This window comes from Leishmania donovani, chromosome 17 (genome assembly GCF_000227135.1).
Source record: "Leishmania donovani BPK282A1 complete genome, chromosome 17".
NCBI classification, from domain to species: Eukaryota; Euglenozoa; class Kinetoplastea; order Trypanosomatida; family Trypanosomatidae; genus Leishmania; species Leishmania donovani.
Window position 1 is genome coordinate 232,175 of NC_018244.1, and position 21,899 is coordinate 254,073.

Below are 21,899 nucleotides of genomic sequence, written 5' to 3' on the forward strand. Positions count from 1 at the left end.
CGAGAGAAGAGGAGGGAGGGGATAGTGGCGGTGCTAGCGCGAGCACACGAAGAAATAATCAGAACAAAGAATTTGGGCGTTCGGCTCCACACCCCTCCTGCCGATCCACTAAACCACGGAGGCAGGTGGACGGAGAGACGCGCATATCCAATCACACAGCCAAACTGACAAGCACGTCTCACCCCCCTCGCACCTCTTTCTCCGTCACTCCGCCGGCGACTCCTTCTGCGATAGCGGCGACGGCGGCACCTCCTCGAGCGCCTTGTCGGGGCACGTCAGCCACTCATGCTCCAGAAGCTCTACCGCGGTGGCCCGCCGCTTGGTATCCCGCTGGAAGCATCGCTCGAAGAAGTCGAGAAGAATCGCTGGGCACTTCTTCGGCACCCCAGTCGGCATCCCCTTCTCCTTACTAATGCGAAACATAATTTGAAAGATGTTCTTGCCGGTGATGTCCCACGGCTCACGACCGAGCAGCTCCAGCACCAAGCAGCCTACAGACCAGATGTCCGCTGCGCCAGTGTAGCTGCCGTCCTCTCGCAGCACCTCTGGCGCCATGAAGAAGGGCGAGCCCACCACTGTCTGGTGCATAGCGGCACGTGCTACCGCCGCCTCTTGTGGGCTTGGTGCCGCCGCCGCCGGCGCTGCACCTGGAGGCAGTGTACCCGGCATGCCCTGCAGCGTCGCCGGCCCTAGCCGCTTGCTGCACCCAAAATCTGCAAGCTTCGCCTCGCCCATTGCAGATATGAGTACGTTGTCACTCTTGATGTCGCGGTGCACAACGTTCTGGGCGTGCAGGTAGGCCAACCCCTCCAGAACCTGCCGCGTGTATGAGCGCACGAGCGAGATACTGAACGGCTCCTTGGCCTTTACGAACTTCCGCCGCAGGGAAGCGAGACTGCCGCCGTGGCATAGCTCGAGGAACACCTCCATCTGCTGATTGCCTGTCGGCAGCACGCGCGTCTGGCACCCGTAGTAGGTGACAATGTTCTTGTGCTTCAGCGAACGCATGAGATTGATCTCCGCCTTCACCGCCTTCACCGCCTCCGCGTCCTCGCCGTCGTCGAGGGACAGCTCCTGCACCTTCACCGCCAGCATCTTTCCATCCTGAGTGATGCCCTCGTACACCGTGCCGAAGGAGCCCTTGCCAAGCACGCTCATACGCCGCCAGTCTAGCGGCTCGGCCTCATCAAGCCGGAGCGTCTTGGCAAGGTTGCTGTTTAGTGTCTCGTTGAACTGCATCGACATGCTGTCCGCAGAGGCAGCAGCCCAATCGGAAGATTTGCCATGAACAGCATTGAGCTCGTCGTGGCTCGAAATGGCGCCGCCATCTCCGCCTCCGCTGCCAACGCTGCAGGTCGTGAACGCGAGCAGATTTCGCGCGAGGGGAGAACCTACCGCCCCTGGCGAGACATGGCCACTTGGAAGCTGATCCGTTTGAAGTCTCCACTTGCTCGAAGGCGACCCAAGCGACAGCTGCTGCTGCTGCGGCGGCGGCGGCGGTGGATGGGCACCGCTGCCACCGTTACTCAGCATGGCCTGCGGGTAGAGCAGGCTATGATTCATCTGCTGCTCAAACTCTCGGCGGTGCTCGGTGTAGTAGGCGTTCGAATAGCGCACATAAAGTCGCAGCACGCTGCCGCTGCTCTTGCCGTCATCTTCCACGAGGCTGCCAGCGCTGATGGACGACGCGATCGTCGCGTCCAGTCGGGGGGATAAGGAGAAGGATTTGGCGGCATAGAAGGAGGACGTGTGGTTCTGGCTTGCGCTGAAGCTCATGGCGCGCTCGCGGGCATGGCGACTCATGCTGGACCCATCACCCGCCGCGGGCATCCCACAGCTACCCGTGCTTTGGTTCGCGCCGTACAGGTGGTGGAGCGGCTCCAGGGACGGCGGCGGAGGAGAGGCGTGCGTGTCTGGGGAGCCCACGAGACTATCCTTGCCTACCACCCCCATGGCCTCCGTAAAGGCGTCAAGCAGCTGTTCAAAGTCCTCCTCCGTATCGATGTCGACGCGGTCGCCATACTGGTCAATGCAGTACATGTCAAAGTCGGTCGCCTTCCGGAAGCCGAAGCGCGTCATCACCTCCTTGACATAGCGGCGGAAGCAGTGACGGGAGCGAGCGGCAAAGATGACCTTCACGTTCACGTCCCCCTCTCTCGACACCTTCGTGCGAATCGGCTGCGCTGCCGGTCCGGGCCCACCGCACCACTGCGCACCGCTTGAAGCCGATGACGGCACGGCCGTGTTCTTCGCGGCCTTGAGAGAGCGCTGCGTCGACTTCTTGCCACTCTGCATCTTCCTCCGCGTCCTCCTGCTGCCGATCTCTACCGGCGCCGTCGAAGAGCCCGAGGAGGAAGATGAAGCCGACGTCGACGCATCGTCTTCATCTTCCTCGTCATCAGAGGTGCTGTCGCCAGTGTCTACGTCGTCGTCCTCCTCCTCCTGGTCGGACGTGGCGCCGTCATAGTAGCCACCTTCTTCGCCCTCGTCGTCTTCCTCATCGCTATCCTCTTCTTCGTCCTCCTCGTCTTCGCTCGAGGTCTCATCGCCCCCTTCCACATCATCTTCCTGGCTCCCAACGCGTCCGGCAGTGGCCTTGCTGAGTGAGCTGCTTGCCTTTCCCCCCTTCGCCACCATCGCGCCGTATCCGGCTTCTTCTCGGCGCTCCACAGTGATGCTACTGGGGGGGGGCGTCGGCGCTCGGCACTGTGCTCGCCGGTCCCAGACGGCACCACCGTCACTGATGCTGACGCCGGTGACGACTCCACTGTTCGGCTTCCGCTCCGGCGAAGGTATGTCGACCGGCTTGGTCGAGAGGGGAGATATGGCTAAGGACTGCGACGACACGCTACCTACAGGCGACCTGATGTGGTTCGCAGGGGCGGGTGGGGGTGAGCGCTGTGGGTCTGCGTTGATCCGCGTCTTGTGCAGCGGCATCCAGGACGGCGAGCACAGGGGCGGAAGCTCATCTGTGACTGCAGCTGTGAGACCGCCGCCGCGATTCCCACAGAGGGAGGCAATAGGAAAAGCGAGAGCGACAGCCGGGGTGGTGGCTGACTTCAAGAATGGCGTGTTCTCCTCAGGCTTCCCGCCGTCATCGTTGCCGCAACCCTTGACAGCCACGACGGCGACATCCTTGTCATTGTGCACAGCAGGGAGGAGAAGCCCGACGCTGCCGCGTTTGCCGCTCCGGTTCGTGGTAGGCGCGGCGCGGCTGCCACGGCGTGCAGAGGCCCTTTTTCCGGGCGCTGTCCCAGCCGTGCACGATAGTGGCTCGCTCTTTGTCGTCAGTGCTGAGGAAGAGGCGCCAGCGGAGCGCGTGCTCCGTGGACTGGGAACAGGGAGTAAGGGGGCCGTCGCGGTCGAGCATGCCGTGGCGACGCTCGAGGTGCGACGCTTCGCACCCACCCCGTTCACGGCGGGCGGCAGCAGATATGAGGAGGAGGTGGACAGTGTTGTTGACAACAGCGAGTGCACAGGCGCGGTCTTGGCTGCTCTACGTGACGCGTCCGACCGGAGCGAGACTGGCTCACCCTTTAGCCCGGGGGTCACTAAGCAAGCCTTTCTTGGCCTCTTTTCTGTCACGTGTGTGGAGGGGGCGGTGCTGCATCCTTTGCCTGTAGTGCTCTCGAGCACCGCTGCCGCTGTCGCCGCCCCGGCTGTGGCGGATGTCGTGCCCTGCTTTGCACGCATCTTGGTAGAAACTCCCAACGTTTGCGGCACTCGCGGTGACGAACAGGCGGCAGGCGCGGCCTTCGTCGAGTTCTGGCGCTCGCGGCGCATCTGGCAAGGGGGAGGAGAAGAGAGACCTCAGAGAGACGAGCTTGCGCAGGAAATTCGTGACGGTGTCTTGTGTGCAGAACGGTTGGTGAAAGGGCCACCTCGGTACAAGTCGCTCCCAACGGTGCTTCGTGACAGCATAAGCGTGTCGGTGTTTGGGCTGCCGTGTCTGCGTGCGTACTGTGAGCACCGAAGAGACAGGGGTGTGCCGTCGTTCTGGCAACAGGAGATCGCTTGAATGAACGCAGTGGTGCCGTGGTGCGGGCTGGTGGCGTCGAGTGTGTGTAGGAAACGTTTTTTTCGAGGTGCGTCAGCTAAGCCTTTCTATATATATATATATACCGTCGTGTTGCCTCCTTTCGTCTTATTATTCCTGTGGCAGAGCGTTGGTCCGGTCTCTTAGACGCACAGACTGGTCGAGTTGCGAACGGGCGCATGCGCGCAATAAGGTGAAAGAGCGCGCACAAGCAGCAGCAGCAGCAGCAGTGAGAGAGATTCAGAGAGAGAGAGATCGTGCTGTTGGTAGGGATGGCGAGAGGTGGTGGTGGTGAGGGGCCGGGCTTCACTCCAGACGCCCACCTCTCCCTCTCTCGCCATCCCTGCCACTAGCTGGGACTGCGCACAAGCAAAGGTGGGGTGGGGGACAGAGGGAGCGGAGCCCGTAAACAAACTTCTACTCACCACGTCATGCGGTCTATGGCATGCGCACAGGTCCGAGCGCACACGCATGTGCTTGGCTGTGCTTGGCGTGACGCCGAGGTCGCCTGCCTTTCTTTCCGGCCTCCATGTTTATTTCTACATGTATTCGACGCGCCTGTTTGGTATGCTCGATGCATGTCGCCCCTCGGGCTCTTGCCTGAGCTGGTGAGCGGAGGGGGGGGGGTGAGGCCCCGACGAGGAGGTACGCAGACACAAGCACCCACGTACAGAGAAGGCACCATCCATGAGTGGTCAGATACACATACAATATACATATATATATATATATATAGATCTAGACAGTAGCGTGAATGTAGAGTACACGGAGATGGGTAAGGTGTGTTGTTCTCTAGTGCCTAAAGGCGGCTGGGTAGAGTGGGGGTAGGGGATGGGGGAGGTACAAGAACATATAAAAAAATGGATTCGATCAGCGAAAGGCAAGCAACAGAAATGACGAGAGAGAACGGTGAGAGGGCAGTGAAGATGATCTGAGAAGGGGGTAGGGAGTGGATGCACACACAAACGTACACACACAGACCGAGAGGAGGAGGAGAAGGGGTACAAGAAGGGGGGAAGAATAAGCAGGCGTTTTATATTATGGGTATACGTTATTTTTTTTTTCTCTCTGTGCGTGTGCGCTCGCTCGTCCTTCATCTCTCCCTCTCGCTGTCGTAGTGATGGTGTGCCGTGACGCGTGCGATAGGACACGCCAGCGAGAGAGGGGAAGGGAGATGAAGGGCGCGGAGGTGAAGGCAGGGGAGGGGTGGCAGGTGCACTAACAAGAGCCTTTTCAAGAGTGATCCTATATATATATATATATAATGGAGGAAGGGAGGGGAAGGGAGGGGAGCCGGCGTGGTCTGTATGTCCCTTCATGCGCGAGTCCTTCTCTGCCTCTGCACGTGGGGGCGCCCTCGTGTCTCTGTGACTGGCGCATCGGAAACCACAGAGCGTCGCAAGGGCAGGGAAGCGAAAACAAGAAGAGAGTGCAAGCGAGAAAGAAGTCTAGATTTAGCCAAGCGAGAGAAAGGGAGATAACAACAGCAACACAGGCAGCGCAGCAGCCGCCCCCCCCCCGACACACACACACACATCATGGGGGGGAGGGGGGGGGGCGTGCGCAAGCACACACGAAAACGGTCACCCCCGCCCCACAGACAAGCAGAGGCGCACGTCTGTGTTCACAGGTCCTAAGATGAGGAAACTTTCGGCGTGCTTGTCTCCTCAGCATCTGGCCAACGTTGGGTGCCTCTACTGCGGCAACTGCTGACCAAGAAGAGGAGCGCCCCCTGGTTGTGCCGGGTTAGAGGGCGAGCGTGCCTTGCTGGACAGTCGCACGGCGATGTTCGTCGCCGAACCTTCCTGACATCCGAGCGGTCTTGTTGCACTGGCGGACCTCGACCTCTGCACACTGTCAGCGGCAACAGCAGCTCTGGCGGGGTTGCAGCTTATCCGGAAACGCGCTGCACAATTTTCTTTGTGAGCCTCGTCGTCTTGCTTGAATGCGTGAGGAAAGGAGGGCACCGCTGGTGTTGTCGCATCCGCGTTCGGCGCCAGCGGCACGGGCTCCGACTCTGTTGCCGTCGATGCAGCGTACAGAGATTCCTGAAGCTGGTTCACAGTCATCTCCATCGCAGCCGCCACGGCGGTGTTCAGCGTTCGCAGCGTCTCGGGGGAGAGCACCGTGTCGCCGCGGGTGAGGTCGTCGGCGATCTGGTGCACCACCTCTCGCGTGCTCACCGCGTCGCACGTGGTGCTGTTCGTCGTCGTCGTCGTGCTCGTCTCCGCGGAGCTGGTGAATGGCATCAGTGTCATCGGCACATAGGACGCAGGCGCGGCAGTCGTCGCAGCGGCGCCGCTGCGACGGCCAGTCGCGTCACTTCCGCCCAGGTTGACAGAGCCCTCCGGTGTGATGGTGAGCGGGGCCCAGGGCAGGAACACAGAAGTGTCTGGCACCAGGAACCCTGCAGTCGCAGCGGCACGACGGCCGCAGACCGTTGCTGGCCCGGCCCCAGCTAGCGCCGTGGCCTCTGTCCAGCGAAGGTACTGTTGCTGGTGTGGACTGGCGTAGCGGTTGCGATGCAGAATGCTGTTGCGGCTCACCGCCCCCGAGCGGGGGGCCGCGCCGCTGACACTCATCGCCGCAGCCTCCGCCGTGAACCTCTCTGCCGGCAAACTGCCGGTGCTGTGTATACGGACCATACCAGCACGCTGTTGCGAGTAGCTGTGCTGGTGGTGTGGATGATGGTGGGGCAGCGCACCGCGTGAGAGCGGCAGTCCCGCCGCGCTGACGCTGCTCGAGCCGGGACAATCGCCTCCACCGAAGCCGGGGTTGAGCGACGCCGTCTCCGTGCTGGTAGTGCTGGTGCGGTTGCAGCAGTAGGTCGTGCGGAAGCTGCTGTTGCCGGCGGCGCCAGCGGCGTTCGAGAGGGGCAGCACCGCCCCCGTCGGCATCCGCTGACTGTGCTCGCCAAAGGCCTGCACGGAGACGGAGGAAGAGGCGGTGCCGTAAGAGAACGCTGTGGCGGACATACGGCGAGGGTGCGGGGCACGCAGATGCTGCGGCGCCTGCTGTGTGGCATGATGCACAGCAACGGCGCGGGTCGCTGCCCCCCCCGCATGCCGTCCTCCGGAGGCGGGCGGCAGCGCCCCCGTCCCGAGAATCGCGCTGGCCGACGATGTCAGCGGGATACTCAGGGAACCTTCGTTCGCATGCGACTCGCTCGTTGCCGCCCCAACAGTGGACGGGCGATGATATCTCATGCTCGTCAGCAAAGAGCTCCAGTCGACGTAGGCTGCATCGCCGGTGTCGTCCTCGTCTGCGCCTGCTGCCCCGACAGGGCGGCCTCGTTGTAACGGTGCGATGGGGATGGAGGCAGCCGTGCAACGAGACGGGCTCTGCGCACGCTGCGGCGTCTCCGACAACTCGGGCGGCACCGGCACAGGGGAGTGGCTGTCGCTGGTCGGCTCAGTCGCGAAAGCACCGAAGCTGCCGCTGAAGGCCTTTTCGTTGCCCCAGCAGAGCGAGCTTGCTTCTCTCTGGATGCTGCCGCCGGTATTGCTGTGGTGCTGCTCGTGGGGATGCCCAGCGAAGCAGAGCGGTGTGGCGAGTGGCAACGCCATGTTGCCGGCAAGGTTGGCGCCGCTGGCCCCGTCAGCGTCGGACTGGGAGGCGGCGTCAAAGTGCTGACGGACGCTGGCCCACCTCGAGATGGAGTAGGTCAGCCGACGATTGATGCACTCCAGCGTCGAGGCAGAGAGCGTGGACGCCGGGGTGAAGATCGGCAGGGCACCACCGCCGTGGCCGTCGTACGAACGACGCGAGAGGCTCTGTTCACGCTCAAACTCGTCGGCGCAAGCACCTTGCGAGCTCACCCTCGCAGCAGCGGTAGTGGTGGAGGGATTCTTGGGGAGCGGTGACTCGGCACCACCGCCAACAATGCACGAGCGAGAACGACCATCGTCGCCAGCGGCAGTGGCGGTGGTAGCCGCGGCAGAGGGTAGGACGTCCACGACCTGCACTGGGATCCAACCCTGACTTGTGATGTCATCCGGCGTCACCGTTTCCGTGACGGCGTCGGGAGGGATAAGGTAGATGACATCTTGATCTGAACGCAGAGTTCGTTTCTCGCGAGTCGCACGGGCCTGCTGAGAGGCAAGCTGCTCCGCTGCGATGGGCGCATCAGGCACCGGAGAGGCACGCGAGACGGATAACGAGGCGGCGGGGCAGGATGGTGAGAATCGTGGCACGCCGCGCTCACGACGCTCTGTCCCTGCCTGGAACGTTCTGAATGACACGGCAGCCGATGAGAGCGCCGGTGTCACCACCGTGGGCGAGGCACACGCCTCCCATCGCGCCGGGGCGCTGCTGCGGTAGCTCCGATCGGTCACCAAAGAAGCATCCGCGATGACAGCGGAGCGACCCGCGTCGGCGCTCTCATCTAGCGGCACCAGCAGCGTCTGGTCAAAGCAGAAGCTGTCGCCGAAGCTGCTGGGAAGCAGACGGCATGCTGGTGCGGACGCCACCGGGCGACTCGAGTTGTCACGCGACGGAGCGGCAGAGCGGCACAGCACGCGAGCGATGCTTGGAGACACTGGAGATGCAGCAGCGCTCTGGATAGGGTGCGGGGCCGGCGAGTTTGGGGAGAAAGGTGCCGCCATAGATGCCGAGAGTACCTCGGTAAGACGCGCGCTGCGAAGTGGGCGGTGAGCGAGCTTGGCGCGCTGCTGCGGCAGGTCTGCATTAGACTGCAGCCTCACCACCGGGGACTCAGCGCCGGCGGCATTGCGGCGCGCCGCAGATATCGGTGAGGCCTCCGACGTGGCGCTGCTCCGAGCCAGCAAGATGGTTTGGCCGAGGACGTAGCTGCCGTCCAGTTGCAGCGAGGCGTCGGCGAGGTAGGCAGTGCCATCGTGGTTGTCAATGAAGAAGTATTCGCTTGCCGCTGGGGTGGTTGGTGCTGTGGTGGTGGCGGCGGCTGCAAAGGTGGACGCGCAAGGATCGGGGCAGCAGCACTGCTGTGGGGTAGGGAGCGGAGAGGCAGGCGCCGCCGGCACGTGCGTGTTCACCGTCGTGGCTGGTGACACACAAACCGTGCAGCACGCCGAGGCCGTCGTGTCTGCAGCCGGGAACCTTCTGCTGTCAGAAGAAGCCGCGCCCGCCTCTGCCTGATTCAGGTGACCAGCGGCGTCGCCCTCCCCCGACATCTCGCGACCTGTCGATAGCGTTTTCACAGGCGTCACCTCCAGCGAGCGAGGCATGTGCGGCGTCTGAATGGCCGAGCCGACGACCGTTTCCTGACTCGGCTGCTGAGGGGTCTTCGCCGGTGTGCAAAGCATGCTGCTGAGCGAGTGGAAGTTGTTGTTCATGAACAGCACCGTCTCCTGGAAGAGGCCGTTCTCATCCTCGTCTTCACTCTCTTCTTCCTTCTTGTCCGCCGCAGCGGTAGTATCAACTTGGATGGCGCCGTCGAGGTCGGCCTGGGTGGCGGTGCGCGTTGCCTCAGCTGCTGCCTTAGCGGCCCCCAACCTGTTGCTCGGACCACGGTCCCACAAGTCGTCGCCTCCGGCACGGTTATCCCGTCCTCGCGGTGACTTGGCAGCCGCCATTGTCACCAGTCCCTCTGTTGCTCCCGGTTGAAGCACGCTGGGCGGCAGTATCATGTTGGTGGCATTGTGCAGCTGCGCCGTGGCGAGCATGGCTTTGTGGTCGAGGTTGGTGGCAGCGCGTGCCTCCTCAGCACCGCCGTCGGCGTCCCTGTCCGCCTCTGAGTGGCCGAAAGTGGCAAGTGCCTCGTCATTTTGGTGGCTTCGGGATGCGAAGCGCTTTGGTGTAACGGCATCCTCGCTGTGCAGCTCAAGCATCCGCTCCGGGGGGGCCGGATGACCGTCTGAGGTGGTTGCGCGCTGGGAATCGCCCGCGGAACTTTTGTCATGGGGGTGGTTACCTTCGCGCATACAACTGCGCGGCGGCGGACGCGGCGGCGGCGAAGCGGCCTCTTCGCCCAGCAGCGGTGTCTCGGGCGCCGGCATTGCCGGTTGAATATACGGGTATCGCTGCGGGTGCTGGCGGGGCCCAATCTCTGCAGCCATGTGGCGGTCTGTCGTGGCGCCGAGCGAGATGCTGTCGCCGGTGTGTGGGGGGAGGGAGGGAGGGAGGTACAGGGGTTACTTCTTAAGATCTCTCTCTCTCCCACCTGCTCGTCTTTCACAGAAAGAAACGAGAAGCAGCCTGGGTTGCGAAGGAGAAGTAGGCGCCTCCTTGATGCCGACGCACGCTGCAGAAGTGGAGGTGCTGGTGCTGATGGGATGTGGCACTAGGGAGATGACAAGAATACAGAGATGCAGAAGAGGTTATGATCTAGAACGGCAGTCGTTCTGTGCGCTACTTCTTCGCCTTCGCGAAGGGCCACGGAAGGCGCTGGAGGTCACGAAAAGAGGAAGCGGCGCGACCGAAGTGCTGTGAAGGTGCAAGCGTGTGTTCGTGTGGGGGTCGGGCGGGGGCGGGATCGGGTCGCTCTCAGTCTCTGGCTTTGCGTCTGCGTGTGCAAGCGTGTCGCCTCCGCCTCCTCCTCGTTGCTCTTGTTGTTGTTGCGAGCCGTAGGGAGCACAAGAGCGGAGCGGGTTACAAGACGCGGGCAGTCACACAGACAGAGAGAGGTCCGCCTCCTTCCTTGCCCACCAGCGCTTCGAAAGGGCGAAAATGGAAAAACTAAGAAGAGAACGCACAGACAGACGAAGACGGAAAGCCAGCGAGAGGTACAAGAGCACAGCACAAGGAACAGCGACAGATGAACGCAAGCACACCCGCGGTGAGAGAGCGCTGCACAGCAAAGAGAATCGCTTCGCGCTGTCGTGTTCGCTTTTTTGTCGCTACAGCGGCGCCGTGATAAGGTGGTGGTCGTGAAAGATTCTAGAGAAGAGAAGTGCGGGAGACGAGGCCGTGGTCACGACGAGTGCTTCAGGAGAGGACGAGGAAGGCGGAGTGGGGCACTATGGTACGCATGCACACACAGCCAACGAGAGACGGGCGCTTATCTCGTTTTGCTCGCGATCGTCTCGTCCTCGCACGGGGGGGGGGGTCCCGCAAAGAGGGAAGGGTGACTGTGAAGGGGAAGATGCACGACAAGCCGAGTGTGTGTCCGTGCCGCTGCGTGTCTGCTTGGGGGGGGGGGCACAGAAGTGGAGGGGGAGGGAGAAGCGCAAAAAGGGAAAAAAGAAACGGAGACTGTGTGGCGAAGCGGAAAGAGTCTTTGTCGCTGGTGTTGTTGCGGCTTGCGAGGGGGCGCAGCCTCGCTGCGCAGGTGCACCTGTTCGCTGTGACGGGCCTCACGCTGATTCGCCTCGAGCGTGCGTTGTGCGAGAGCGCCCCCAAGAAAGAAAAATGGGCCAGTTGTGCATGAGTCGGAAAGGTGAAGCACGACGGAGCGAAACAGATGATGAGGCAGTGGTGGGAGATGTGTACCAGAGAAGCGCATACGGGAGGAAGGAAAGGAAGGGGGTGCACACCTGAAAGACGAAGGGACAGACACACGCTCACAGAGAGAGAAAGAGGGAGACAGGCACGTGTGCTCGGGGGCCTCACCGCTTCTATACCATTGACAGAGGCCGACGACTTCTGCCTTGGCCAAGTCGCTCGAGCAGCGTGTGTACGTGACTCAATCAGTGACGTCGGGGAAGCACGTCGCTCTCCACCGACCGCATCCAACGGTGGTGGCGAAGGGAGAGGAGGAGGCAGGAGCTGCGGTGCGTAAAGGCTGACGAGAGGTCATTTCTTGTGCGTTTGAAAGAGACAACGAGGAAGGGAAGGCAACAGAAGGGAGTGTACAAGGATCGTGAGGGCGCGTGAAGGAGTCGACAACCACGAAACGAGAGAAAAATGGGCAAGTACAAGTGGTGCGATCAGGCCTTTGTAGCGGCAGCCGTCGTAGAAGCGACAGTCACCGTGGGTATCGAGGAGGAGGAGGAGGGAGGCGGTGCACAGATCGACTAGGATAAGGGGAAGGGAGAGCAAAGGCGAGATGCGTGGCGGAGCCCTTTTCGGGCACTCGCGGTGAGTGGGCAAAGGCAGGAAGTGGCGGTCGGGAGACGCACACGCGCGCAGGGAGAGTCAAAACCGGGAGCGAAGCCTCACTATTACCGCTGCCACCACAACAGAGAGAACGCAGAGAGCAAGCAGGGGCCGCTCAACGATCAGAGAAGAAAGCAGATACCATCAAGAGAGCCGAGAAGGGGGGCGCCTTCTCTGTGTTACTCCGCACAGCCTCAAGGGGCATACACGCCCAGCTTTGGCCTACACGACAGCGGTGCTCCATCTTCTAGTAGCCCTCACGCTCTTTCTGAAGCTCTGCCGGGGCCATGCTGCGCTCCCGAACTGGTGGCGACATGTCCCGGCGCGACCGCGAGCCCGTCGTCGTGGCTACGGAGCCCGGTGAGTGGCCATCCTCGCTCTCCTCCGGCTCGCCCCATCGCACATGGGCAGCTGTGGCCGAGACGCACGCACCGCGGCGCAACGGTGTGGCAAAGCTTTCCTGGCTGCCCACCCGACCCGACGCCACGGGAGCCGCCGGGTGCGCAGACGGGGTGGCGCAAGGCACAGTCGAGAAGGAGGGACGAGGAGGGTGCGGACTGTGGAGGTGAGGAATGCACGCAGCTGTCGGGGCCGACGACACCTCGCCTTCCTCGTTCGCTGCGATTCCGTTCGGTCGTGAGCGGGGGCCGTCATCTTTCTCCCATCGCAACCGTGTCGCTCTGCCACCTCGCAGCCCTGCAGAGATACCGCATGAATTCCCTGGAAACCCCTCCGACGTTGCAGGCCGCCTAGCACAACCCTCCCGCCTCCACTCCTGCTCGGCCTCCTCGCTTTCCGCCTCCGCCTCCATCTCAAGCTGCATCGGGTCGACGTGGCCGCCGTGCCGCTCCACGTCCTGGGCGAACTGGGAGGTGGAGAGGAGGTAGAGGCGATGCTGGCGTGCGCGCAGCGCGCTCGCAGCCTCGGCGTCTGCGTCCTCCATCGCTGCCTGCGCCCGCTCCAGCGAGAACGTGTCCACCTCAGGCTCCTCGCCGCTGCCGCCGGAGCCGCAGCTGGAGAGCGACGCGGCATGTTGAGCATCCACCTCCACGACGACTCCCGTGATGCTATCTGCAGTCTCCAAGACGGCCGCGGCAGCATCGACAGTGATGTGTAGGGAGCCGCCGCTCATGTCGTGCGGCCGCCCTTGCGCACCGGTGGCCAACAGGGACGACGAGATGGAAATATCCAGCGACGGCGGAGGATGCACCGGGACCATGGATGGAGCCGTGGTTCGAATGGGTGAGGGAGGAGAGAAGGTGCTACGGTCGCGGTAGTGTGTCGAGGCATACGTGTCCGCGCCATCACAAGGCAGCGGCTCCTCGTCTGGGCGGGCCACAGACGGTGACACTGTCCTCCGGCGGCGTTGCTGTTGCTGCCACAAGTGCGTCTCGAGCGACGTCGTCATGCACGTAGGTGCCGCCGCCAGCGCATCGGCGAGGGAGAGTGCAAAGGACCCGCTCAGAGGCGTCGCCGATGGGGACCCGCGTGGGCTCTCGACGCATTTGCGTTTCGTGTGTCGCATCTCGATGTCCTCCATCGTGCTGTCATCACCGTCACTTCCGCATCCGCGGGCTGTTCCGCGCACCCGGTGCGCAAAGGAAGGAGACGTCGGCGGGGAAGTGAGAGGGCTGCAGTGCGGCATTCCCTGTTGCGCACAGGCCGGCCCGTTCATGTCGGCGAGTGAGACCGACATCGGGGAAGATATGCGGCTGCACCATCCTCCACTGCGGCACTCAAGCAGGGCACTATCGCCGCCCGCGGCTGGCTCACTGGTGCTCCAGCATGCAGGAGATGCGCGGGAACTGCCGTGGGCTCCACCAGTCCCCACCGCAGCGCCACCCCGCTCCCAGTTCAGCGGTGTCTGCGCGGTGCTATCGCGGCCACTCCACAGTCCGTTTGGCAGCGAAGTGTTGAAGGACGCGCAAGATAGGCTTTCTAAGCACCAGCTCGCCGGTCCGCCGCTGTCAGGCCGCTCAGGTGCGGGTCGCTGCAGCAACGGCGAAAGAACGGTGGGAGCCGCTGTGGAAACCAGGTCGCTTCGTTGAGCCTCTGCAACGCTGCGCCACTCTCCCAGCTGGGCAAGCTCGCGCGCAGTCAAGACAGGCGACGGCGAAAGCATGCGAGTGTTGGCTTGCAAAGTGGAGGCGACAGGAGCGGACGTGCGACGACTCGGCGGTGGTGTGACGAGGGACGGCGACGAGACCCCTGACAGAGACGGTTGATCTCCGTAGCTCCCGTCGTCACCGTCACCGCCGCGGCGATTCGGCCCCCACCCGGACAGTAGAGTAGCTGCTGTGCCGCAGTCAGTGGCGGCGCTGGCGCTGCTCCCACCAGAGAGACTGGACGTACCTGTGCTGTGCCCGCTTCTGCTGTGTGCAGAGAACGTGTACGCACTGCTACAGGCGGGAGCAGCGGCACCGTCGCCGTTGCCACGAGAGGCGGGAACAGAGCTGTTCGACGAGGTGATGGTCGCAGTTGTCGCTGGGTGAGAGTGGAGCTGACGCCACGACGGCGTCCGCTGATGGCTTGTCGGCGCGCAAGCCAGCTCGAACCCCTCTGGCCGCTGAAGCTGCGCCTCGCTGCTACTCCAGCTGTCGACACCATCCCAGCCACGCCCGCTGTTCACAGCGCTCCCGCCGCTGCTGCTGCTACAAGCCTTTGCCGCCCTTGCACCAAGCCCCGCGCGCCTCTCGCGCTCTTCGCCGTCATCGTCGTCTGCGCCGGTGGTCCACTGACGCGGCAGCTCCCATCGCCCATCTCGTGGCACCAGCGCGGAGGCGAAAGAGGAGGCGAGGCTGTCTCTCCGCGAGATGGACGCGCTGCGAGGCTCCTTTGACGGACTGCACCCGGCAGAACGCACCCAGTCCCGCACCGTTGTCACAGCACTCTCCACCGCGCCACCGTTGCCACCTACGGGTGTGCCGGAGCACAGTGATCCGCGACGCGGTGTCCATTGCCGTCTGTGGCGCTGCGGCGGCGGGTGATCGAGAAGGAAAGGCTCCTTCGGTTGAGCAGCGGAGGGCAAGGGAGCAGACCCTTCGGCCGACATGGCCGGGTGAGTGCCCACTTCAGCAACGCTGTGCGCCGAGGGCGCAGCTGAGCAGCGGAAGCTGCTGACGCTGGCAGACATGAGGGCTTCGTCACTGTCAACGTCATCGCCTGCATCACCAGAGGAAGCAGCCGCTGTGACACGTTTTCTGTCTCGCAGTAGAAAAATCTGGGATGTTGGTTCGTTCCCTGGCCGCAGTCGCGCGTCCAGCTGCTCTGCCGCCACGGTGCTTGTGAGTGAGGGGCGTAGGGGAAGCGAAGCGAGTGCTCCACTGCGCAGGGGCTGCATCGTGATGAGGAGTCGACCTGGCACGGGCGCACAGACACGCAGAGAGTCGCAGGCGGAAAAGGTGCCAGGAAAGAGATGCGCGTCACGCCCGCACGCTGGCAGTGGAGAGCGCCAGCGTCGCTTTCTCGGCTCGTATGTTCGTATGATTTGGGCTCTTTGCGTGCGTGCGTGCGGCGGCGTGGAGACGAGCGCCGATCGAGTGGCATGGAAACGAGGGAGAGACGGAGACGGAGGAGGGCAAGTGATGCAGCGGACCTTGAAAGGTAACACCAAAACGAAGAGGCAGCACTGATGATGAGGAGGAGTGGGGACGTACACGTGCGCCCACAAAGATGTACCGTAGTGCAGCAGTGGAGCAGACATCCCCATGGATATGCCTCTCCCCGTCACACATAGACACGCACAGAGATGCATAGCCCCCCCCCCCAAGACGGCTACACATGCATTCCCCGCGCAGCCCAGTGCTAGAGAGCACAAGAGAGCGCGCGCGCGATAGCAGAGCAACAGCGGAAGCAAAGCCATTCTCTTCTTGGCCCCACGCCTCCCCCTCTTCCGCCTCCGCCCTGAGCCTTCATTAGTGGATTGGTTTTGAGGGGGCCACCGGCAAAGGCGCATGAGGTGCGCACGGACATGCAGACGTTACCACGACCGCAGCGCATGGCCATGCAGAGGAAAACAAGGGGTTTACACAACAGAAAAGCGACTGGAGAAGTTGGAGACTGCGCTTGACCTCATCGAGGGGAGGGGGAGGAGGTTCACGTGTCCGGCGCGTCGTGCATCGCTCTGCAGGACGGTGCGTCTTCACAGATGTCGGCATTCGCAGGAAGGAGAACAAGGAAGAGATACATAGAGGGAGAGAAGAGCGCTCGCTCCTTTCACGCACATACGCATGTGCATGCGTGAGAAGTGCGTTGTATCGCCGTCGTTGCTGTCTTCAAAAGAACCACGAGACCAAGAATGAGGGAGGGGGAGAGAACGAAGCGCAGAAAAGGAGAGGAGACCAAACGAGAAAGGGAGGGGAGGAGGGAGTTGGACGGCGGAAAAGGTGTGCGGCATACACGCAGTGGGCAGGCGTATACGCAAGTGCCTCATGCACGACAGCACGAACGCTCGTCCAGAGAGAATGAGCGAGAAAGGGAGAGGCGGTGGGCACAGATAACAAGGGAAGAGAAGACACACGCCCCCTCCCCCTACACACACAAAACAAAATCCCTCGTTGTCTGCGTGGCGCTCCCTCCCCATCTCTGAGTGCGATGGCGTCTTCGCCGCTTCATATCAGCGAAGACGCGAGAGTGCGTGTGTCAAACGCATGCTTATACACGTACACACACACATGCATATCTATGTACACGGGTACGGGTGTACAACCGAACAACGCCGTGTCAAGGCGTCTCTATCCCTCCATGTCCCTCTCTTGCGCCCACCGCCACACACGAGGAGGGTAAGACGCGAACGAAGAAAGTCAGAGGCGAAGCGCCGCTCCTCTCGCACAGGCGCACGCGACGATGCAGACCAATAAAAATAAAAAGGGCGGCGTCAGTCATCGGCGCCATCAAGGCTAAGGTAGCAGCAGCGATGGCGGCGGTGCTTGCATGCACGCACACAGAGATACGCTACACAGAGCTTGCATAGGAAGCAGCTTGCGTCCTCTCGCCTAGTAGCCCCTCCAAAACCGACAGCGGAAGCGACTACTCCGTCTGTCTTTTCGCTATCTCGCCGCCTCTCCCTTGAACCTGCACCGCTGCGCATAACTGAGCAAGTGAATCATACTACCACGCGCACCCGCTTTGGTGGAGGGGAGGCGAGCATGATGTCAGGCGGCGGCTCATCAGACGTGCACCCTGCCGCGGCGACGGTCTCGCGTGCAAACAAGATGGGCAGCTCCGTCGCTGTCGATGGCGGCGGCAGCACCTGCGTCTCTCCATTGCTGATATTGCCAACGTTAGCGTCGCCACCGCGTCTCATGCCGCTCGAGCGGCACTGCTGGGTACGGTGCGGCGAGGGGTACCCTGGTGTGGATGGCGATCGGGACAGTCGACAAGGAGACGCCAACGAGCGTTGCACCGCTAAGCTGATGGGTGTGTTGTCGGTGCCTGCGTCGTCGCTGCCGTGGACACCATCTGCGAAGGCACCCTTGCCGTTCTCGAAACCTGTGCACAAAACGCAGGACACGTTACTGTTAGCTACGCTGTTAATATTGTCTGGGTTGGGCTGCGGCCAGGTGCCCGTCGGGAAGCCGCGGTGCGTGCGCGAGCGCAAACCGGCGGGTGACGGGGACGCGTCGGCGGGTGTGGCGCTTCCGTTCACGCAATCCGCATCGCTGGTGGTGTGGCGAAGCACAATGAAGTCCATCTGCAGCGCCGGCTCGTCTATTGGCGATGGCATCGCCGAAGTCCGCCCGTCACCACCACCTGCCGCGCCGCTGCTGGCTGGTATGCGAGGGGTGGTGCACGCTGTCGTCTCGGCTCTGCCACCGACCCCGCCACCATGGACGGAGGGCGACAGCACGCAGGAGCGATTTGTATTCGCCTGATCGCCGTCATTCATGACCGTCGCGCCGTACGCGACCGCTGCGCTGCTCCCGGACTTGCGCAAGATCGACTTGACGCGCGTGTTGGGCTGACGTAGCTGCCGAAAGAGTTCCGAGTTCGTCGGGGGTGGAGTGCTGGTGCAGCTCCCGTCGTTCCAGCGACTGCCAACCGCGAGGCCGCCGCTGCCGCCATCGGTGCTTTTCATGCTACTCAATAGCCAACTACTGTTGCTGCTGGCGAAGTGGTGCGTGTTCCAGCTTCCGAGCTCCAAACGCGAAGTGCGTGTCTTGGTGGGAGTTTCGGTTCCTGTGGTCGTCGCCGATGAAGACGCGGCACAAAGGCTCTCGCTGTTTGTGTGGGTACCCATGCCGCGTATGTTTGCAGAGTTGGGCATGGGCAAGCGCGGATGGAGCACCCCTCCGGCATCGCCATCACCAAAGTTGCTGTAGCCGCCTGCGGTGCCGGCGCTCGCGGTGTTGCTGGCCGGCAGTGCGGTGAAAAGGTCCAGATGCTGCGGCAGTGGCACGTCGTCCGGTGCGTCGCTTATGGCAGAAGCAGTGACGTTGACAGGTGCTGTTGTGGCCGGTGCCGACGTACGCGGCGATGTCTGCTGCGGCGCGGGGGTGCGCGGAGATGGAGACGTGGAGTCATGAGGCGGCCTGAAGGTTGGCATCAGCGCCACGGTGAGCTGCTGCTGCCGCCCCGATGTAGACGGCAGCAAAGACTCGGAACGAGAGTGCTGTCGAGCCGCGGCCACCGCCTGGGGGGGCTGTGTCAACCGCGCTGTCGGGATGACTCCGCTCCCGCTCTCCCTGCATCCATCGCTCGCTTCGCCGAAGGGAGACGCGCCAGCGTCGCGGGCAGATTCGTAGCTCGGCCGCGCAGGCGTTCCGGCCGTCGCATCCATTGGCTCCGACGCGTCGACCGCGTTTCGCAGAGTCGCTTTCACCTCGGCACACGGCGAGCGGCGCGCCAATGAAGCGAGTGCGGAATGGCACCGACGTGCCACAGGGCCACCACTGCCGGAGAGGCGACTTGCGCTTGCGAGTTGCAGGTCGCGCTGCGCCTCGGCGGTGAGTACGGATCGTGGCTGTGAAGCGGGCGCTGTCTCAGTCGCCGCTGCTGTGGTTTCCACCACCGTCGCTGGCGACTGCGACGGCGATGGCGATGCTTGTTGAGCTACTGGTAGAACCACAGGCTGGCATGACGACGAGCGACTCGCCTGCAGCGACGGCGGCTGTGTAGAGCCGGCTGTCTGCAGGAAGGATGTCCGCGTCGTGTCGGTGTCACCGAGTGTCCACGTCAGGACAGAGCCGCCTTCGTTGATGTTGGCGCCCCTGCGCAGCTCCCTTGATGCTGCCGCGTGGGTGTCGCTGACGCTCTGTGGCGAGGCGGACGAGGGCTGCTCAGCTAAATGGGTTTTGTACGCCACCGAACTGAGCGAGTGCTGCGGAGGAAGTGAGGAGGAGTCGATGTACGCGAGGGCGGCAGTGCTGTGCGCAGCACCGGAGGGGAGCGCATCATCCAGGGGCGGCGGGTGCAAGCTGACCACCTTATCGCACTGAAGCAGCTCGTCTGTGGCCGATGTCTTCCTCGCGAGCACGCCCCCCTCCACGTCCCTTCTTGAGGACGTAAGCTGCGTCGGCTGGGGCGACGTGGATGCCGCTGGCGCGGACAGGCCGAGGGGAGAAGCCGCAGGTGGCGTTAGAGAAGCGCCGTCGCCTGTAGTGGCGGTGTCGCTGTCTCGGCGCAGAGGCAATGACACGGCGTTCATGGGCGGCAGCCCTAGCGCATCGTCAACGAAAGGATGCGAATCGTCAGGTGGCGGCGACGCTGCCCTACCAACACTGTCATTGTCTTCCTCAACGCAGATTCGCGATAAACACGGAGCAAAGTCGATGGAAGATGCTTTTTCCGCCTCCTGCGGTGTTGCTGGCGCGTGCTGCGGCGTCACCGACTCGGCCACTTTGCCTTCACGGGGCCCACGCACCTTCTCCTTCGAGTCTGCACACCCCATGAGTATGGAGTGGGCTGATTTCCTTGCGCTGCCCCTTTATGCGGCGATGTCGTAGACCGCGACGACGCGGTGAGAAAGCTGCCCGTCACAAGGCTGACAAGAGCGGCCCTACTGCGAAGAGACACTCAACAACACGGGGCAGCGATGAAATACGCAGATACACCCGCACGGCACACAGAGAAGGCAAGCGACGTTAGCGAAACAGGCGGATTAACAAAAACGGTATTCTGCGGAGCTGGAGGGCAGGAGCGGAGGTGGAACCGAGATGAGGGAGACAACGGCGACACGCGGCCACACCTGGGTAAATCCCACGCAGCCCCCGCGTTTCCCCAGCGAGCAAAAGACAACAAGCAAAACACGCAATAACAAAACACATAAACAGTAAGCGAGGGGGGGGCGAGAGGCAGGCAGGTGTACAACGAGCAGAGGAGACAGCCGGGAAGGAGGAGGGGGGGGGTGTAGCGAGCGAGCTCACAAAGCGAGAGGACGGGGAGAAAATCGCGCAAAACAAAGGCAGCACGCACAACGAGGAGGCGTCGCGCGATGGCGGTGGGGGAGGAGATCAAAGGAGGGGGGAACACAAGAGGAGAACCCAAGGAACAGAAACAGAGGGCGCGCGTGAAAGTGCGGCTCTACAAAGGGAGAGGAAGCAGAGCAGGGAAGGGGGTGGGGGAGTGGGAAGAAAAGACCTGGCGCGCAAGTGCCCTCGCAGGCACGCACACACGCACAGAGAGAGAGAGAGACGCTTTCTATCTTATCAGCAATCAAAAAGGAAGTCAGCGAGCCGCAATCGACGAAGGCTAAAGCCCCTCTCGCCCTCCCGCCCGCCCGGCCCTTCGTTTCACCGTGCGCTGTTGTGCCAGATGGATGGAAAACGGGTGGGCTGCTGCGATGCGTGCTATGAGGGAGGAGCAGCAGCAAAAACAAGGGGGTAGAGAAGAGAAGGTTGCAAACGGATAGAGCTCAACGAGGAGGCCGAGCGGAAGAAGAGCAGACAGACCAAGAGAAGACGGAGAATGCGGAATGTCAGGAGAGGGAGCGGGAGGAAGGGGGAGGAGGTCGATGCTGTGAAAAGAGCGCTACCGCCTGCGTTCGTTTGGTTGCTTCCTGTACACTTCCCCCTTTTCCCCTTTCTTCACGCTCTATATCTGCGCGCGTGCGTCTTTCGTGCCTCTGCTTCCGTTGCTGCAGCAGCGGCGGCGGAGTACTCTGCTCAATGGTATTCGCGTTCCATGCGAATGTGGGCACTTATGTGCACCGGCGTCCTCTTCGGTGACAGCAGCAAGGCACACAGAGACCGACACAGCCGCCAGCAAATCCCCGAAAAGAAAAGAGGAGCGTGTGTGTGTGTGTCTTTGTGGGTGTGTGCGTGCCTGTGTGCGTTATATATACAGAGAGGCGCATCAACGTCAAATGATCGCGGGAAGCACACCCACGAAAAAAATGGGAGGGGGGGGGCAAGGGCAAGAGAGAGGAGAGGGTGGAGTTGCTTGCAAGGATCACTTTTATGGTGTTCTTTTTATGTTCTTCTGCTAGTTTAGTGCCGCCTTCCAACCTCCATGAACGGCGAAGTTGTGGTGCCTCCCTTCCCCTTCGCTGCAACGAGACGCCGTAGTCGGCCCTTTGTTGTTCACAGTAATACTGGGGGGAGCGTGCACGAAAAAAACGACAGACAGGCACGCGCACAGACAGAGACGGTGTTTGGAGAGAGGCGCTGCGTCGGCGCGGAGGTGCAGGTAATCAAAGAGAGGGGGAGGGCGAATCGCTGGGAACGGTGGTCACCGCGCTGGCTGATGATCGGTGTGAATGCGCAGGGGGGGTGGCGAGAGAGTAGAGGAGAGGAGGGGAACGGTGTGAACCGTCAAAGGCAAGGAACTGAGCGACGTGCGCGCGCGGTGTGGGGCGTGAGCTGGACGAAGCAAGAAAGAGAAACCAAGCACACACGCACACACCCTAGCGCAC

The 21,899-nt window shown here is 62.4% G+C and overlaps 4 protein-coding genes across 4 annotated transcripts; all 4 read right to left on the bottom strand.

The window, feature by feature from the left end:
* Positions 1-204: 204 nt before the first annotated feature.
* On the bottom strand, positions 205-2,937 carry LDBPK_170550 (protein kinase, putative; the record flags this gene model as incomplete). The annotated part of the gene is made up of 1 exon (XM_003859861.1): positions 205-2,937. The coding sequence occupies one exon, from the start codon at positions 2,935-2,937 to the stop codon at positions 205-207; it is 2,733 nt and encodes a 910-aa protein (XP_003859909.1).
* Positions 2,938-5,730: 2,793 nt separating this feature from the next.
* LDBPK_170560 (hypothetical protein) lies at positions 5,731-10,011 on the bottom strand (the record flags this gene model as incomplete). Its single annotated transcript, XM_003859862.1, has 1 exon — positions 5,731-10,011. One exon carries the CDS (start codon positions 10,009-10,011, stop codon positions 5,731-5,733), a length of 4,281 nt encoding a protein of 1,426 aa, XP_003859910.1.
* Positions 10,012-12,296: 2,285 nt separating this feature from the next.
* On the bottom strand, positions 12,297-15,389 carry LDBPK_170570 (hypothetical protein, unknown function; the record flags this gene model as incomplete). The annotated part of the gene is made up of 1 exon (XM_003859863.1): positions 12,297-15,389. One exon carries the CDS (start codon positions 15,387-15,389, stop codon positions 12,297-12,299), a length of 3,093 nt encoding a protein of 1,030 aa, XP_003859911.1.
* A 1,764-nt stretch (positions 15,390-17,153) lies between these two features.
* On the bottom strand, positions 17,154-19,694 carry LDBPK_170580 (hypothetical protein, unknown function; the record flags this gene model as incomplete). The annotated part of the gene is made up of 1 exon (XM_003859864.1): positions 17,154-19,694. One exon carries the CDS (start codon positions 19,692-19,694, stop codon positions 17,154-17,156), a length of 2,541 nt encoding a protein of 846 aa, XP_003859912.1.
* Positions 19,695-21,899: the final 2,205 nt, after the last annotated feature.